This window comes from Diadema antillarum, unplaced genomic scaffold, assembly GCF_040938485.1.
Source record: "Diadema antillarum isolate AM-2024a unplaced genomic scaffold, OU_Dant_1.0 scf00000110, whole genome shotgun sequence".
In the NCBI taxonomy this organism is placed as follows: Eukaryota; Metazoa; Echinodermata; class Echinoidea; order Diadematoida; family Diadematidae; genus Diadema; species Diadema antillarum.
Genome location: NW_027270999.1, coordinates 1,518,983 through 1,535,372, shown reverse-complemented (window position 1 = coordinate 1,535,372; position 16,390 = coordinate 1,518,983). Strand labels below are relative to the sequence as shown.

Below are 16,390 nucleotides of genomic sequence, written 5' to 3'. Positions count from 1 at the left end.
TGGATCATACAATATGGAGGAGAAGTAATACACAGCATAAAACAGCACAATCTTACAGAACTTGCCAACTCTGTCATATTTTCTGAAGATTTGCTGTACATGCACAACACAGATTCATCTGCAGATTTAATATGGAGAGATTCTATTGAATTTTCACATGGTAATTGCACAAAGTTAAATGTTTTGTCCCAATCCCCCCCCCCCTCAAAAAAAAGTTAGTTTAAACCAAGGAGTAGTAGTAAAGTGGACAATAGTACTTAATTTGCACACAGAAGGATTTAATACATTTTTAATAACTTTTGGCTGTTCAAAAAAGAAATGAAATAAAAAATGGGTTCCACAGGTCCCTCAGAGCAAGAATGGCTCTACAGTGTATTCTATGCACAGTAAACATGGTTCATCGCAGCATTGTTTTTGCTCTAGACTTGAATATATCATGAGCTGCACAGGCATATACAGTGTACTTCTGTATGACATAGTTTGGAACAAGACTGAGGCATGACAATCACACAGTCAAATAATTTTATTCACCTTTCAGAGACAGAAACAGAAATTTGGTATTCCGTCTTTAAATTGCACTGTGACTTTGCTGGTTTAGAGATACATGTATTCTGCTAGAAGTCAGTGATACTAAGTATCATAACAGAGATGAATGATTCTGGTCCAGTTATAGGGCTTCAGTATAAAAATGTATCTCAATCAATTTTGGACTCATAATAATTATATTAATTTACCACATACATTTGTAAAAAATCAACCATCAAAACAGAAAAAAACAAACTGCAATCATGTCTTGTTACATTGTAAATATATTGAATCGCCTTTTGAATAATGTAAAATCATTTGATTTCTTATTGCTGTTCCAGAACATCTGTCAAACACTGCATGGCAGTCACACTACATGTCGGAGCATTTATTGCACACCATTTTGGTGTCACATTGTAAAGAAATGTACTATAATCATATGGGGACACAACAGAAAATTGTTTTCAGTTATCCACATAAAGAGAGCAAATTACTTTGCACTGCTTGCAGCCACCATTTCTGGTAATTAAATTTACAATAGTTTATTGATTATCCATTCCATCTATAATCTTCCAAGACTTAGTTCCACATACATTGCATTATATATGTTTGGTAAATGTTCCTCTAACACATAGTTCACAATGGTTTCAAGGACTATTCCTTTGTTTCGACCTCTGTAATCTCTTTCAGTGCAATGCCACTGTCTTTGTATACAAACTGTTAGCTTTTTAAGCAATTTATTCAATTCTTTACAAATAATTCAGTGGATATTCTTTGATTTAAGCATTCAACTTGCATCACATCACTTAGAAAAGCAAAGCCAAACAAACAAACAAAAATTCCATCTATGTAAAGCACTTATAGACCACAGCCAAGATTATTTTCTGACACCCCCTAACAAAACGCAAACAGAACAAAAAACAAATGCAAAGTCCCTCAAAGTGACATACCACGCACCATTATGTCTGCATCACTCGATCAGAATGAAGACTACTTTCCCAGATGCACTCCCTACATGGACAAACATTATACTTCAGCATATAGCTGAGACGACCAGTTGCAGCCCAAACTAGTCCTAAAAATTTTCATCATCTAAACACCATAAGAGATGAAAACTGTTTTAACATTCACCATGAAATGTAGAAGCCCTTGTCTGTGTAGAATTCCTTGATTAGAGCTTCACTGCAGCTGGAAATACAATCCCACTGGGTGGATACGATACATCAATCAATCTATAGCCATTACAAAACAAAAAACTGACAGGATAGCTTATATGTTGTAAAGCCCACAAGGTATCTTTACATGGTGGACAATCAAACATTCAGCAGGGCAAATCAGGAAATCAGAATGATGATTTTACTTTGAGGAGACTGAAGAGATCGTAATTATTCAAAGAAAATTACAGCGAAGTGAATGTAGCAAAATATTAATGAAATGAAATCACACTTCCTTCATTACTGCTTGACCTGGAGATAGTTTGAACTTTGATTTGGTGCCTGCCTTTGTAGCTGATGATGAACACTGGTTTCCACTGCTGATGATGAATGTTATTTCCAACTGAAACAACAAAGGCAGTGGGGGGGGGGGGGGGGGGGGGTGCATAACAAGAGGGCTACCATTCTGAGCAGGGAATATCCTCAACAAAAAGTACCCTACAGATCCCGAACATGCCACCTTGTATCACAGACACATCTGCCTAGCGACGGTGAAGACTGCCCTCCTATGTCCAAAGATACAATAGGGGAACTCCCATCACCGAGTGAGGATGACAGAATATGACGACTGGATGAACAATAGCAGGTAGTTGTCGAGTCTCGCAGCACTGTTTGACTATCCCCTTCTTTATTGGCCACACTATTATTTCATGTCCATGAGCATGGTGGCAGGCTGTTCAAGGTAAGATTTCCAGAGGTTGGAGAAGCGAGCCATGGTGGCCCCGTCGATGACCCTGTGGTCAGCAGACCAACTGACCGCCATGATGTTGGCCTTGATCAGGTCACCATCAGCATCAAACCTTGGTAGTGTCTGCAAGAAAAAAAAAGAGCATAATGAAAAAGAGATTAAAAAGAAGAAAAGACTTTAAGAATTCATAACGAATTCCCCATTTGTGAGCCCAGTTTAAAAAAAGTAACAACCACCAAAAAAACGCAACATATTCACATCTAAAACACAAATACTTATCGAATGAAGTATAAACTAGAAAATTACATTTGGAGATGTCACTAGTTACATTTCTGCATGTGTCTCTAGCACTGTTCACATAATGGATGTCTATCGTATACTTCGCAACGACCTCTCAAACTTTCATGGCGTCAATCCCAAATGATATGTCCTTTTTTTCTTGTATGTTTTTTGTTTAATGTTTTTTTCTGTGTATTTGCTTCTACTGGTAGATTTACCTGAACTCTGCCGATAGCTCCTATTGCTACTTGGGGAGGAAAGATAACAGGATCTGCATAGGTACCTCCAATCTGCAAGAAAGAAAAAGGAGCACACTATTGTCATTGTAGAGCAAAATGCAACGTTTATAAGGTAGACATATTTCATGTGGATGACAGATTCAAACCAGAAAGATATAGGCCCTGCTTTTTAACATAATGCAATTGTTTGCTACATCAAACATCATGAAAAATTTGAACATGGGCTTGGCGGGATTACAAGTTTTGGTGACACACACGCGCGCACACACACACACACATGCCTGATCAACACATATAAGATAACAATAACTGACCACGCCTATGTTGGAAAGGGTGAAAGTTCCCCCTAAGAGGTCATCTGGTCCCAGCTTGCCCTCCACTCCTAGGGCCATGAGTCTATTCATCTCCTGGGCCACCTCAAACAGACTGAGGGCCTGTACGTTCTTCACGTTGGGCACAATCAGGCCCTGTGGGGAATCCATGGCGAAGCCTATATTGTGTGCTGCCTGGAATATGCAAGGGGGAAAAGAACAACGGACATTTGAAACTAAACCACTTTTAGTGTATTGAGTTGATTCATGGTAGATTTTGATTCTGAAACAAGGTTCAGGAGTATGTCAAGATGGTTATCTGTTGAATAAAGCCAGCCAAGCAACCTGCAAGATTATTGCCTCAGTACACCAGTAGAGAGTATATTAAATTTTGTGAAATTATAAATGACGTAAATCCTCATTTTATTTGAAATTCCATGCGATACATGGTAACAAAATATGAGAAGGAATGTTGCCAAGATTGCATCAAGAGTAAATTCCTGTTATCAAACTTGCAAGAGAAGATCCTTTCAAAGAAGAAAAAACAGAAAAAAATACTCGAAAACATGTTTTCATTCCCTCTAAGGATCATGTAGGGTGCTCCAATAGCAGTCATACGGCAGTCATTTAATTACCCACGCCGATGAAAATCGGCAGGGGGTTATGTAAAGGGTTCCGTATGTTTGTTTGTATGTTTGTTTGTTTGTTTTTTTTTGTTTTTTTGTTTGTTTGTTTGTTTGTTTGTTTGTTTGTGTACAAGATAACAAGAGAACGGGTAAACGGATTTGCACGAAATGTTCAGGGAATGTTTGGATAATGACAGGAAAGAATCGATTAGATTTTGGTGATAATCGGTTGACCCTTGCAAATTCTGTGTGACCTTGAAGTTTTGACCCCATGGTATAGTGACCATTCCGAAAATTTCCCGTTTCTCACTTTGCGATTTTCCGCTACCATACGAAGACATAAACTCCCCAACGATCCGACTTCGCTGCTCAAATGTTCGTAAGAATTCCGAAATTTACGTTTAGGCCTATTTGAGGGACTATGTCCTTCTAGATTTATGAAAGTTCGTTCTCCGTCATCACAAACTGGCCCGTATTTTGATGATTTTTCAAATTAACATTGATTGTTTTTTTCGTTGGAGGAGCATTTTGCTCGGTCGCAGTCACACTGCACGATATGCGTGCTCAATGTCAATGCGTGTGCAAGGCCGCTGAAAATGCATCGCGCTCTACACTGTTGGTGCAAAATTGCACCGGGGACGTTGCGGCGCTCGTTGGTGGCCGAATACTGGTGCAGTAGACATTTGCATTCAACCCTTGCATTGAATAATTCTCGTAGACACTAATCATAGGGGTAATTGCCTAGGGGGTACGTAAATTTTGTTTTTCTTTTTTGCTTTTGTGGATACCATCAAAGATCGTACACTCATACGACCTTTGACATTTGATGATTTTTCAAATTAACATTGATTGTTTTTTTCGTTGGAGGAGCATTTTGCTCGGTCGCAGTCACACTGCACGATATGCGTGCTCAATGTCAATGCGTGTGCAAGGCCGCTGAAAATGCATCGCGCTCTACACTGTTGGTGCAAAATTGCACCGGGGACGTTGCGGCGCTCGTTGGTGGCCGAATACTGGTGCAGTAGACATTTGCATTCAACCCTTGCATTGAATAATTCCCGTAGACACTAATCATAGGGGTAATTGCCTAGGGGGTACGTAAATTTTGTTTTTCTTTTTTGCTTTTGTGGATACCATCAAAGATCGTACACTCATACGACCTTTGATATCATCACACTCTCGGCTTGCTATAATCAAAATATCCCGCAAGAAAACGGCGTATTTCTCGATTTTTAGCGCTTTTTCCGCGACCCGTCGCGTAGACAATACTCTTAAAACTGGACTTAATTCGCGCGCGCTTGGAAAAGTTCCGATTCTGCACTTTTGACGGTGGAATTTGGGATTTTCGATGGATTTTTGGAGGAGACTTAAGGACTTTCCTGTACGTGAATGAGTGTTAATACCGTATGTGTAATTATGTGATTTGCGTGTGATGTGACTGTAGAACCAAAGATCGTACACTTCAGTGTACGATCTTTGGTAGAACTCACTGGCTGGTGATAAAGCACACTGGCAATTAAGTGGCCGAATTCTGGTAGATGACCGAATGCACATTATGTTTACCCCGACTTTGTACTTAGGCGTGGGTCTGCCGCCTTTGACGGCCCCTCTCTAGTTGCAACTAATTTTCTTATAACTACATTACTCATACAGTGTACTTGCATTTGTAACTCTAGTTTCATTATGTTCATTACATTGATAAAACTCATTGCTTTCATCCGAGGTACACTTTTTTTTCTCCACTTTTAAAAGATTGGAAAATTTCAATTTTTCGAGTGAATGTATTCTTCTTGTTGACTTGTGTCCTCACACAAATTGATACAAATACCATACCTACAACACGAGTGTGAAGAGAATTTCAGAGATCCATACACTGCAACACTGTATCTTGTACTATGTACCTTGTATGTCATATTTTCACAGGCCTCATCCACACTGCAGTTCAGTTCTGGGAAGAAAGTAAGAGCCATGGAAGCTGCCTGAAGTACAGAGAGAAAAAATAGAATAAACAAAAACAATTGGAAATACAAAAAAAAAAACCCAAACAAACAAACATTACTGTCTCAAGGTGAATGGTTCATCTAAACAGGTAAGAGATGCAGTATACAAGTTTATGACAATCTCAACCTTTTTAACGTTAAATCAACTATTTTAAACCAGAGGTGCAATATTATACGAATAATTTATGAGTTGTGAGTGCATAGGGCACGAATATCGCACGAGGCGCGAGATGAGCCACTGGTCTATTCAACAAGGCGCGTAGCGCCGCGTTGAATAGACCAGTGGCGAATCTCGCGCCGAGTGCGGTATTACGTGCCCCAATGCACGAACAAAATCATAAATTATTCGTTTTATACAACACCTTGTCCACAATCACAATACAAAATTAGTGACCGCCAACTCAGGAAGGCCCAAAAATAAATGTAACAATTAGGCAGAGAATTGTAAACCACCCTGTGTACTGCTTTCAAACACTCGTCATGATTCGACCACACAGTCACAGGAATCACGAACTCCGCAGGGTCTATACCCATTCTACGCTAACGTTAGATCGAGTTAGGCCTGACTGTTAGGTCGATCTGAGATGTCGGTAGATCTAGTAGTAGGTCTAGACTTTGTCTATTTCCGAAAATGATTTTGTATAAAAACACAGAAAAATAATCAAATTACGGTTTCGATCAACTTGAAATGAAGTCTTAATATTGGGATCACTGTGGTCCACGTAGCAGATCAGAGTCAAAAGTAAAAACACAGCAGTAGGTGTAAAGGCCGCGATACATGCAACTAGCTAGGTAAAGTAACTGCGCGTACACGTTAACGTTGCAGTACTCGTACTCCGCCGCGCCTGGTCTGTGAGACTTACCGGCAGCGCAGCGCAGCCGGCCAGCACGTACACTGTACAATGTAGTTTGCTGGCGCTTTGCTACGGGTGTGAGCCACAGAACTCTGTGAGCGGCCATGCATTAGTAGCCCCCCGCGAAGCCGTGCTATAGTACCTTCGAGCCGTGCTATAGGCCCATGCCAGGGGCCTATTGTATGGCTGTCACTCTCAATGAGTTTGATAGGTATTTTCTATTGAATGTCATGTGACATGTTCTTGGCCAATCACAATTCGACATCATTCTGAGGTGTTGTATAAACTATTCTATAATCATCTCTCTGTTTTGAGGAGTATGATCAAGTTTCACTATTACCAGAGATGCAATACACTATTTAAAACAATCATATTGCCTTGAAGAATATGAGCCACTTCCACTAACCAGGGATGCAATATACTACAGTGCACTCCTGTTATAACCAACACAGTGACAACAAAATTCTCATTACAGCAAAGTGAAAATTTAGGTCCTGAAATTATCTACATATCTTTATATACATTACTGCTCCCCTATAATGAAATTTTAATACAAGAGAAGAAAATGTTCGGTCCCGAGGACTTTGTTATAATGGGAGTGGAAAGCACTCTATGACAGTTGAACTACTTTAAGGGCATGATTTACCATTTGCAGATGAAACAAAAACACAGCTTAAGTGCTTCAAAATAGTTATAAAATGTGAGTCACGGTTAGAAACAACCAATGTAAAAATTTGAACAAGTACAATCGATGTTAAGTATTGTTAAATGTACAAAATGTGAACAATAGTTGAAATAAAAATGTTTCCAGACGAAACCGTCTGCAATCATGGTCTAATGAGGAAAATAGTGCTATCTCCTTTTATTTTAGGCTTTATTGCAAAAATTCTATAAGGTAGGATGTTTTGTGATACAACTGACCTACACATATGCATCAAAAGTGATACCTTGAACACTTTTTAAATCACTGCTCCCAGTGGTAAACAGGACCTTTAAGGTACATGAGCTGACTAAAAGGGAGGGCACAGACCTTGATAAAAACTGGCGTTAAGGTGAACTGGATTCCCCTTGCTGCTGCAGCTGACTTGAAGTGGTCCTTGAGGGCCACCAGCTCTGTCACATCCACTTCGTCCTTGTAGCCAAAGTGTGGGATGGCGTTGGCCTGAATCATTGCCTTCACCATGGCCCGGCGAAGGCCCTTGATGGGCTCTGTCCGGTCCTGGCCCGCAACGGGTCTGGCTGGCACCCTGGCAGGTATCGTGGGTGGCTGGGCGGCCTTTGGAGGGACGGGAGCTGTGGGCACGGGAGATGGGACCCTAGGAGGCTGAGGAGGTGGTGGTTCCAATTCTTCTGGAGCTGAAGGATAGTACAATGTAATGGAAAGGCAAGAGATTTGATTCAAGGAGAGTACATCATTCAGTCCTATATCTGATTAGATACGTCTTCATTGCCATTGTTGACTCATAGATGATGATGCAGTCACATACAATCCGACCTCTTAAACACTCTTATGGGATCATACATAAGATTTAAAAACTTTTGATAATTACCAAAGGACGTAAGACTGATATTTAGACGAAACAATCGTAGGTTTCTGAAAGCATAGAAAAACTAAAAATCAACAGCATACTGCCCAAGATTGGGGATCTGAAGACTAAAACAGGTAAAGAAATACCAACACGGCAAATATGGGATCTTGAACAAAAAAATACCCATTAAATTCCAGATAAATTAAATTTCTTTTTTCTTTCCAAAGAGGTACTGTCATCCCTTTGGTTTCTTGGAATTACAATTCTTTTGAACCAATCTCATTTATGCTTACACTGCATTAAGGAAGGAAGAAATTACTGAAAAGATACTGTTCTTTGGAACACATTTGATTAGTTAAAATGTACAACAGTATTGTAATGGAATATATATTAACCTTCTATCCATACAGAGTAACTATAGGATTGTGATTTAAGTATATTTGTACAACTTGTTCTATTGGCGTAGTGGAAGAAATGTGACCGTGCACCTCAAAACGAACATAAAGTCGCACACACTGATTTTGCGTTAGGACTGAAAATAAGTGAAATAGGTCAACCTTGCCGAACTTGACTTTTTCATGTTTTCTGAAAGAGCGGGTCTTCTTTTACATTATGCTAAAATTTGGCATGATAAAACGGGCAGGAAAGTGTGTTTTTTTAGCAGTTTATCTCGAACATTTTTGGTAGAATAGTGTGATTAGATGTGTCTTTAGAATTCCTTTTTCATTTCTGGAAAAACCTTGTCCACACTCTTCATTTTCAACTCTAATAACTTTTGAAAGAATGATGCTACTGCTTTGAAAGTTGGCATTAATTATGGACAGAATGTGTTAATGAGGCATGCTTAATTTCAGTTTAATCTGATAATCCCTTCATTGTTGTTACTCTGGTGGTTTACTTCCTGTTTTTTGTCCCATTCATCGCACAGCCAGCACGGTTTGGTAAAGATTAAGCGCTTGAATAGACACTGTACTTCAGAGCCTCTTTTCTCAGTTCACACTTTTCCTGAGTTTGTGCTTTCTTTCCAATATTTAGATAGGTTAGGAGAGTCCATTTGATTGAGTTATACATCATTTTAAAGCTTAAAGTCTGCTCTCTCAGAATATGGTCTTAACTAAAAATTCATGTCTGGCGACGTTTTGTTTGTTTTGAGGTGCAGGGTCACAAATATTCATTCAGATGTGATTGTGCGAACCAATATCAAATAGCATTCCCTTTGAAGATTAGTCAGTGAATATCACACCCAAGCAATTGTGACCGTGCTTCACAAAACCAACAAAAAGGTCGCACACAATGATTTTGTGTGAGGACTCAAAATAGGTGAAATGGGTCAACATAGTCAATCTTTAGTTTGTCATATTTTCTGAAAGAGCAATTCTTCTTTTACATTATTTGAAAGTTTGGGATAATTAGACAAATAGGAAATTGTGTTTTTAGCAGCTTTTCTAGAACTTTTTTTTTTACTGAATAATTTGATTAGGTGTGTCTTAGAGTCTCCTCTTCATTTCTTGAGAACCCTTTAAAGGCATAATTTACCATTTGCAGATGAAGCAAAAACCCAACATTAGTGCTTTAAAATAGTTCTAAAATGTGAGTTAGGAATAGAAAGAACCACTGTAAAAATTTGAATCCGTATAATCGATGTTAAGTGTTGTTGAATACACAAAATGTGAACAATAGTTATAATAAGAATGCTTCCAGACTAAACCGTATACAGTTATGGTTTATTGAGAAAAATGCTGATATCTCCTCATATTTTAGGCTGTATTGCAAAAATTTTATATGGTAGGATGTTTTGTGATACAACAGACCTACACATATGCATCAAATGTGATATCTTGAACATTTTTGAAATCACTGCTCCCAAAGTTAAACTGGACCTTTAAACACTCATTACTTTCAACTCTAATAACTTTTGAAATGATGATGCTACTACTGCTTTAAAAGCTGGTATTTGTCATGGATAGAATGTGTTAATAGAGCAAGATCAATTTCAGCTTAATCTGATAATCCCTTCCTTGATGTTGCTGTGGCATTTTACATCCTGTTTTTAGTCCCGTTCATTGCACAAAGCACAGCTAGGTAAGATGAAGCGCTTGAATAGAACAGATACTTCAAAACCTCTTTTTTTCAGTTCACACTTTTCCAACATGAGTGCTTTCATTCCAATATTAGATAGGTTAGAAGAGTCCATTTGAATTGAGTTATACAGTCGACCTTGCTTAAGTCGACCTCGCATAAGTCTAATAATCACCTAAGTCGAAGCTCTTTTCAAGTTCTTTTCTCTTTATATTCTATTGATTTTAATCGCTTATAAGTTGAATTTTCTCTAAGTCGAAGCTATTTCTTTAGTCCAAATACAATGTAGATTTGAATTAGGCGAGGTTGACTGTCCATCATTTTAAAGCTTAAAGTCTCCTCTTTCAGAATCTGCTCTGAAATTTAAAAAAAATCCATGTCTGGCGACCTTTTGTTGGTTTTGTGATGCAGGGTCACAATAATGATCATCGAAGTTACTTAACCCTAACTAGACCGGGGGGGGGGGCTCCAAGGCCCCCCCCCCTCAACGTTCCGCGCGATGTATCGCTATAGCGAAAAGCTATCGCCGCAACATTTAATGACTTTTTTCTTTCGCATCTCCCGCATCTTTTGACACCAAATTTGCAAGCCCTGGGCATGTGGTTTAGAAGTTGCGCATAAATATGTACGTGCATGTCAGACCAAAAATTGCTCAAAAACGTGAATTCGTGTACAATTTCATTGCAAACTGTGCTTACAAGCAAATTTCATAAAAGCATGATTATTTGGGGGTTTCATTGATTAAAATCAATTAAAAACATATTTTCTTGTTTGGAACAATGTCGTGGACAAATTTCATCAAAAACACAATGACAAATAGAAAGTCGAAAAAACAAAGAAATACATAAGAAATTAAAAAAACAATAAAATACTTAAGATTTTTTTTCTGATGGCACAATTTTTTTCTCTTACATTTGCTAAGGACACTAAAAAGGATATTTACACAAAAAATGTGCCTGTTTTGAGCTTTATTTAGTGATTTATACCAAATTGTCTGATTTCATGCATCATTATGCATAAATTAGCATAATTAGGCATAAATGATGATTTATTTATTTTTTTTATTATCTTCATGGTACTTTAGAATGCGTCATAGGTGTGTGCAAATTTTCGTCACGATCGTGCGGTCAACAGCCGAGATCTGGATGGGGGCTGCCCCCCCGGCTCTATCATCTACCTAAATAGCACGGCCTAGTTAGGGTAAATACTCACTTCGCTTCCACTGTGGGAGTCCAGATTTGAGTTGCTCTATATGCTGCAGCACATCCCCCTTCAGAATGCGGCCATCTTTGCCCGTTCCCTGCACATCAGCCAGATTTATCTGTCAGTAGCAAGACAAGAGCATAAAACATACACCGACATTATGATGAAAACAACGCTAAACATTGAAAAATCTAACATATGGAAAGTGATACACTTGAGATGTAGAAACAAGAGAGAGATCCTTTTGATTCAAATATTCTCTGAAAACAGAAATGAATGGTACCATACACCGGTTGTATGAGCTGTGTAATTTGTGAAAACCTAAAGAGCAGCTAGATAACTACGGTCATGCATCACCAACTCTTGCGTTTGCAACATCCTGCTACTGTATCGTCATCTAAACACCAAATTTTCTCTTGATGAGATTCCTCGTGATTTTATGAATATTTGGCTAAGAACAGGGAAAGGAGATAGCATTGTACAAAATATACAAAATGCATTTTTGACATGGAAGGCAAATTCTTAGATGCAACATTACATTCTGCATAATCCTTAACCCGTTGAGGACGGGTCCCGAGTATACTAGGGCAGGGGTCTATGGATGGGAAATGCATGTTGTAGCAAAATCAGCCCGTCCTCAATGGCTGAATATGGTTTAAGACAAGTTGATGTTTCCCTCCTCCCTGACTCAGATTTTGTTTGTTTGTTTGATTTGCAGATTGTTGTTTATTTGTTGTTGTTTTTTTCAGAATTTGGGTTATTTGTTGGTTGTTGCTGTTTGTGTTTTTTTTTCGGGGGGGGGGGGGGGGGAATTAATTAAAGGGATTGCTTACTATCTCTATCGATTTGCTGACAATGACTTCTCCTTTCTTTTCTCATTACTGGCAGAATCTCCCTGCCTGAGACATAATACACACACCATATATTCAGCGGAGTTAAATTTTTCTCAAAGTGCAAATCCCCAACAATTTCACAAGTGGTTAAATTCCAGATTGTGGTACAGAGTAATGAGCAGAAGACTGTATGCCTAGCCGATGCATTCATGGTGGGATCAGAGTATATACAGGGCTCGACACTAATGGTGGCCCGGTGGCCCAGGGCCACCAAAAATGAAAGTCGGGCCACCAAATTTAAAAAAAGGGCAAATTTGGTGGCTCGCCCTGGGCCACCAAAATTTTTTGAAAAGCATGTCAATAAATTCGTAACTTTTTGCGCCGGAAATTAGCAGTTAAATTTCTTTAAAGGATGGATGGAAAGGACTGAATGAGTGCCTGAGAGTGAGTGTTGCGAGTTTGTTGAGGTTTATTTATGAGTAGATATGTCCAGCTTCCAATTCTTACTATGATAAAGCTTAAATATTTTACCCATTCAAATAAAAAAAACACAGGACTTTTAATTCTTTTTATTGGGTTTTTTTTTCGGGCCACCAAATTTTTCTCTCGGGCCACCAAAAATTTGAAATTGATGATTTTGGTGGCCCCATCGGGCCACCAAAAAAAAAAGTTAGTGTGGAGTCCTGGTATATATTATCACATTCTGCTACACTGGGGAAAAGCACCCAACTCACAAAATTCGTGAAAATAAAAACCCACCGAAATACATGGTGTATACAGTACCTTGTGCTGCATGGCTAGGCGCTTCACAGCTGGGGTGCTGGGTATTCGTCCTCCGCCCGTGACCTCTGACACTCTCATAACTTCCCCATCACTTTCGCTGGAGTCGCTGGAAGATTCCTCAACTGTCTCGCCTGACACGTTGTCCTCATGGCTAGCTGTGGCATCTGTCCCAGTAAGAAAATAAGACAAAACACATATTTTTAACCCTAATCCCACTGGGGTTTTTGATAGACTTGAAACCACTGGGGGGGGGACCAAGATCTAAAGGGGGGGGGGGCCTTTGCCCCCCCCCCCTTTAGATCTAAGTCGTGGATCGCACGATCCTCGCGAAAATTTGCACTAAGGTAGAGGCAAATGTAATCTCCAAGACTACATAGTTAGATTTTTCAAATTTTAATTTATGTATTTCATATTAATTAATGTGTGCTAATTTATGCAAAAATATTATCTTTTTGCCTATGAATCAAAAAATAGTGGTCCAAGACTTCTAATTTTTGGTGAACATATTCTTTTCAATATCCTCAACAATAATATTGACACAAAAATTGGGCTTCATAATTATTTCGTTTATTGAATTTCTTACGTATTTCTTTGTTATTTGCTTTTTGTTTTTGTTGTTTTTTTCATTAAAATTTGTCACAGAAACTTTTTAAAGCATAATCAGGCTAAAATAAATCATTATCAGCCGTTTGTGTTGGCGATTTACGTGCCTTTTCACTGTTAACTATCACTAGCCCCTAGGGATTATCATTTTCTTCATTTCAAGTTCGGTGCTGGTGTTAGTGTCGCCGTGCGAGACCCGTATTCACTTCCATAATAGATGCACGTTTTACGTGCAAAGTCTATGCTAATGCAGTGGTCGCCCATGTAAAGAACACAAACACTCTAGACATAGCTATATAAATTTGAGCCCGGGAGCAAAATTAAGATAGTTGTATTTTGAGGGATGGATGAAATTTGTGGCATCTTAATCTGTCTTCCTCACTATGTGTCTTAAATTAAGCAGTTTTGGTTACATCTTTTAATATTTGACTGTAATCACGCGCCATCACTTTTTTCGTCGCGCAATTCCCGCGGAGCTCGCGGTGCTGTGATTCAAACACTTAGTGCTGGTGATCGATAATTATGATCAGTATCCCCTCGTTAATCTGACCGTCGGTGTTGGAGATTGATTTAACGCTGATATTTGGGAGCTACCACTACCACTACCACTACCACTAGCAACGAACTTGAAATCACCCAGTAGATAGCAAATGCTCAATTCTAATAGAACATAATAAGAAAATATGTTGTCTCTGTCAGTATTATTCTATAAAGAACATTCCTTCATTTGTTTCCCTTGACTCCTCAGTTACCACCCAAAATGATAATCACACTACAATCCTGAAATTTGAAAACTCTTGTCTACACTGTATCAAGGATATAGAGCGTAGAGTCCAACATGTGGATACACAGTGTTCAGGCATCAATGTTGGGATTATCATAGAACAGAAGAAACAAATACCTCCGTCAAGCTCGATGTCAACTAATGGCAGTCCAACTTTCGCAGTGTCTTCCAACTCGTAGTATATTTTCTTGACCACCCCATCATAGCGACTAGTGATTGTGACGGATGCCTTGTCACTCTGCACTTCACAGATACTGTCAAACTGGGCCACTGAGTCCCCTTCTGAGACGTACCTGGCAGGCAGAAGAGCAAGGATATATGAACAGCACTGAGCAAATGTGAAATACAGTATGCCTTCCGGACCGCAGTAAGTTCCAATAGCATAAACCAAACAAATAACTTATAAGAGTCTCACGACAGATGCAGGCTTTTACTACAGCAGATGTTTTACAGACAGCTTGTGCATCAGTTTATCACAAAATTAGCATGCTGTTACCGATGACATATCTACTTGAAGTACAGCTGAATATCATTTCATCTTTAATACAGGGACTGTAGAACATGAAAATGAATATTCAAGGAATACTTACATTTTCCAGTTCTAAAATAGAGAGTTCGTGCTATAAAAAAAAAAAATTAAATACTTTCTTGATAACAAATGCCATATTCAGCTCATATTTTGTTGATATTGGAACAGCTTGCCTGAGAAGAATACTGCATTTAAGCTATCCCTCTACATTTTGATGATCTCTGATATCGCTTTGACTTGTTCTGGTTGCAAAGATGCATTGATGCCATTTATTGACAGAGCAAACATAAAAGATGTATATTGTCTAGCAATCAATATTTTTTAATGAAACTTACCATTCTTTTACTACAACTTCCGCGATACCTTCTCCAATATCAGACAACTTGAATTGTACAAGCTCACCATGTAGATCTGAGGAGACACAAAAATGCAATGTGTATGCAACATGTCACATTTTGAGAAAAAAAAACAACAATTTCATACACAGTTTTCATCACAGCAGGCAAGTCTGGTTTCTCAAGATGTGTGTAGTATAAGAGCATCACTGTATTTTGTTCATGGTCCCAATGTAAACACAAATGCAAATGCAAAATGCATCATTCTTGCCTTCAAAAGTAACCATCAGCTGTTTAATAACAATATGAATGAAAATCAAAGGAATACTTTGTTTCATCATTACAAGAGGAAAAGCAATTTTGATAAGACCCGAGGCATGCATCACATGTTACTCATTCCAAATGTTAACAAAAGAAGTAACTCTTTAACGAACAACAAGAGGGGTGGCATTTGAGCCTTCAATGTAGAAATGTGGGTTTGAACTTGTTTTACATAGCCACTAGAGAAGATCTTTAATGATTACTAGCAAGCTGCTATGGGGCTGATCGTGATGGCTAATGCCTCCTCCAAAGGACTATTCAATGAGGATTAAATGCCCTTCCTAAGAGACACAACGGCTGCTTCCAGAGAACTTGAACCAGCGACCTCATGGCTAAGAGTCTATAGTCTTATCCACTGGGCCACATTGGCTCTGCACAAATTCTGCACAGAATTATCGGCACTTCCACTAAATCTGAAATAAATTAATGAATGAATAGATAGTAATATAGATAAAGAGATAATGAATGAATGAATACATTAATAAATTAATAAAAGAGTAAAAAAACAAACAAACTAACAAACAAATGATTTGCAAGTACACTTTACTCACTAGGTGATGTTGAAACAAGGCGAACACCTCTAAAGTGAGAATGAAGCTTCAGGGGTCTTGTAGACAGACTGCCCTTGAGATGTACACTTGGGCCAACATTGGGT

At 38.7% G+C, this 16,390-nt stretch overlaps 1 protein-coding gene across 1 annotated transcript; it reads right to left on the bottom strand.

Moving 5' to 3' along the window:
* Nucleotides 1–2,142: 2,142 nt before the first annotated feature.
* Nucleotides 2,143–16,065, bottom strand: LOC139719431 (lipoamide acyltransferase component of branched-chain alpha-keto acid dehydrogenase complex, mitochondrial-like). The gene is made up of 10 exons (XM_071630846.1): nt 16,026–16,065; nt 15,415–15,490; nt 14,668–14,843; nt 13,164–13,327; nt 11,557–11,665; nt 7,767–8,092; nt 5,784–5,861; nt 3,260–3,451; nt 2,925–2,996; nt 2,143–2,550 (listed from the first exon to the last, which is right to left on the bottom strand). Exons 1-10 carry the CDS (start codon nt 16,063–16,065, stop codon nt 2,383–2,385), a joined length of 1,401 nt encoding a protein of 466 aa, XP_071486947.1. The 3' UTR covers nt 2,143–2,382.
* Nucleotides 16,066–16,390: the final 325 nt, after the last annotated feature.

Coding starts and splice junctions, on each gene's coding strand:
- LOC139719431 (XM_071630846.1), bottom strand. CDS start 16,065: ATGAGGTCGCTGGTTCAAGTTCTCTGGAAGCAGCCGTTGT. Junction 15,491..16,025: donor TCTCTGGAAGCAGCCGTTGT/GTCTCTTAGGAA, acceptor GTGTCTCCTCAG/ATCTACATGGTGAGCTTGTA. Junction 5,862..7,766: donor TAACGCCAGTTTTTATCAAG/GTCTGTGCCCTC, acceptor TCTGTACTTCAG/GCAGCTTCCATGGCTCTTAC.